Source organism: Zingiber officinale, chromosome 4B, assembly GCF_018446385.1.
Source record: "Zingiber officinale cultivar Zhangliang chromosome 4B, Zo_v1.1, whole genome shotgun sequence".
Lineage (NCBI taxonomy): Eukaryota > Viridiplantae > Streptophyta > Magnoliopsida > Zingiberales > Zingiberaceae > Zingiber > Zingiber officinale.
Window position 1 is genome coordinate 6,796,190 of NC_055993.1, and position 3,398 is coordinate 6,799,587.

Below are 3,398 nucleotides of genomic sequence, written 5' to 3' on the forward strand. Positions count from 1 at the left end.
ATCTAAATCCTTCAACGCTCTGAGCTCGCAGGCCAGCATTGTTGTAAAGACAGTCAATTTTCAATTTATCCTATTATTGCATTGCCAAGTTTTTAGTCAGCCACAGCCAAGGTTTCACCATCACAATGGGGACGTACAAACTTCCTCAGGCCTTTGCTGGGCTTGCTATCAATCAATAAGGTTGCAGTAGATATGCAGCAATAATGCACATTCCAAGTGTTCACAAATTTATTAAAGGATTGAAGCTTCACAATCTTTCTAGCTGACTCTGCACTTGTGAACTCCTTCCATAAATCCTCGACCTTGTCGAGCTTTCCTTCATCCAAAACCTTGAACAGGGCAAACCCCGCAGGAGATTCCAAAAACACTAACATTGCGGCGGCAGTACCAAATTGTCCGACGTCGTCGGCTTCCGAGGGCGGCGCACCACACTCATAACACTCAACTGAACATTAATGGAGGAGCAAATCAGTAGTTCATTCCAAAAAGAAAGAAAGAAAGTAATTACCAACTTGTTTTCTCATTGCAAATAAGTAGTCCATGAAAAGAAATTCTTTCATTGAAGGCAAAGAAAAAGAGTCGTACAAACCCGGCAGTGCAATAATCACCCTCCGTGTAGAAACTAGTTATGAAAAAAATTAAATTAAAATAAAGACATCATTTCATTCGGATGAAAATAATTATTAACTCTGAACCATAAGAGAAAGGAATAAGTTCCCTAAAGAATCCATCAGGTTTCGTTCTCCACTGGATCACCCAATTAGGCCACAGCAGGCATATCTGCAAGCCACGGGTCCAGTGGCTTTCCAATAGAATAAACAATGAAGCCAATCTGCCTGAGCTTCTCAGGGTCTACCACATTGCGACCGTCAAAGATGAAGGCAGGCTTCTGCATGTTCGCGTAGATTTTAGCATAGTCCAGTGTCTTAAACTCATCCCACTCAGTCAGGATGCATACTCCATGGGCCCCCTTGGTGGCCTCGTAAGCATCCCAGGTCACTGTCACCTCCTTCACTGCTGTTGGGCTCATTGGCTGGAGGTGGATCGGGTGATCCCAATCGAATTTGTTCATTGCAAGATCGCGCTGGATCTGGTCCTCGGTCACCTGCGGATCGTAGATGCTGATCTTGGCCTTATCACCCAGAAGGCCCTTGCAAACATCAATAGCTGGAGTCTCCCTTGTGTCACCAGTATCCTTCTTGAAGGCAAACCCAAGAATGGCTATCTTCTTGCCTGAAACAGTATTGAACATGCAGGCGACAACACGGTTCACGAACCTGCTCTTTTGGTAGTCATTGATCTTGATGACTTGCTTCCAGTAGTTGGCCGCCTCAGGGAGACCATTGCAATCACATATGTAAACCAAGTTGAGGATGTCTTTCTGGAAGCATGAGCCACCAAATCCAACACTAGCATTCAGGAACTTGGGTCCAATTCGGCTGTCCTTGCCGACAGAATAGGCTACCTCAGCCACATTTGCCCCTGTGGCCTCACAGAGCGCTGAAATGGCATTAACTGATGAGATCCTCTGAGCTAGGAAGGCATTGGCAGCAAGCTTGGACAGTTCAGCAGACCACAGATTGGTCGTGATAATTCTCTCCTCAGGAACCCAGTTGGCATACACATTTTTCAGAGCTTGGATAGCCTTCTGCCCCTCAGGAGTCTCCCGACCACCGATGAGGACGCGATCGGGGTTAAATAGGTCCTTAATTGCTGTACCCTCTGCAAGGAACTCTGGATTCGAGAGTATTTGGTAGTTGATGCCTTTGCTATTGTGGGTTAGAATCTTCTCAATAGCCTCTGCAGTCTTGACAGGGACAGTGGACTTCTCGACCACAATCTTGTCTGACTGTGAGACATCAGCTATCATTCGAGCAGCACTCTCCCAGTAGGTAAGATCAGCAGCCTTACCAGCACCAAGACCTCGAGTTTTGGTTGGAGTGTTCACTGAGACAAAGATGATATCAGCTTCGCGGATGTATTTATCTACGTCGGTGCTGAAGAAGAGATTTTTTCCTCTGCACTGCTTTACAACTTCATCCAGTCCTGGCTCGTAGATTGGGAGTTGGTCACTGTTCCATGCAGCAATTCGAGCAGCGGATATGTCTACAACTATCACCTCAATGGAAGGGCATTTCAGAGCAATGACAGCCATTGTTGGGCCACCAACATAGCCAGCACCAATGCAGCAAATCTTCACCATGTTTGTATAGATAGCCTAAATCAATTAAATCAAGCAAAGTAGCAGCCTGTGAGAAATCGCAAAAGTAAGGCTTTGAGTTACTGTATCAAACAAAAAGTTCATGACCATTACAGTTATTCCTCATTTAACGTCTGTCAGTTCAACCAAAATTATTCAAAAATCAGAACACAACTTTCTGATAAGTTAAAACCAGGTTCAGATAAAGATTCAGAAGTTTAATATCTGGAGCATGAACGGGAATTTTACTTTTAAAATTTTTACGAAAACTGTTAGAAGAGAAATTTTTAATCCTTGTAGCATGCGGTCTATTGTAATGATAACTGGATCAGATTAGAAAATTCTTACGGTCTTAAAATGGGAGTTTTAGATCGCATGCAGATCTTGAATATCTTTTTTGTTTTAGACAAAAACGAAAACCTAGCGCATAACCACATTGTTTCTAGGTCGACGTAAAAGATACAGAGATCGAACAAGGTATGGTCTTTAACATTTTTGAAGATCATAAGATTAAACAACAGATATATAAGGATCCGTGTTCTTTGGCAAGATCTACCTAGAAGATCCGATTGCTTTTGAAGCATCCTAGCTAAAAGTTATGTCGATCGATCCAAGATTTGAACAAAAATCAAACCCGTAATTGCAACACGAAGTCTTGCAAGGGATGAATAGATCTAGCGTTTTGTCCGCTACAATGAACGAGTAACAAGATTCTTTCAACACAGCAAAGATAAAAAAGATTTAATGAATAGCAAACCTTCAGATCGATGAAAAAAAACCTTCGTGGCAGATCTGCTCGCCTACTCTCTTTAAAATGAAGATATAATCGCAGGAGAGAGCAAGATCCAAGTTCCAGAGGGAACGAAGAGTGTGGAGAGAAAGAGGAACGCAGTGAGCCTCCGAGAAGAATGGAAGAGGTCAACATGTCCTTAAATAGCAAAGCCCAGGGCCATCCCTCCCTCAAAGAGAGTCGGGTCAATTTTCTGATTTACCAAACACCACCATTTTTTTTGTTTTGATTTATTTATCAACAAAATATGAAATTATAAAAAAATCAATTTGATTTATAATCATAAATTAAATTAATTAAAAATTTGTATGACTTTAATATCATATAATTTGATACTTTGAAGAATAAGGTTAATTTTTATTTTTGAAAATATATAATTCATCTATATTATCTTATATAATTATATAT

General features: G+C 41.4%; 1 protein-coding gene across 1 annotated transcript; it reads right to left on the minus strand.

The window, feature by feature from the left end:
* Positions 1-598: 598 nt before the first annotated feature.
* Positions 599-2,207, minus strand: LOC121977344 (UDP-glucose 6-dehydrogenase 4-like). The gene has a single exon (XM_042529927.1). It carries the CDS (start codon positions 2,201-2,203, stop codon positions 761-763), a length of 1,443 nt encoding a protein of 480 aa, XP_042385861.1. The 5' UTR covers positions 2,204-2,207; the 3' UTR covers positions 599-760.
* Positions 2,208-3,398: the final 1,191 nt, after the last annotated feature.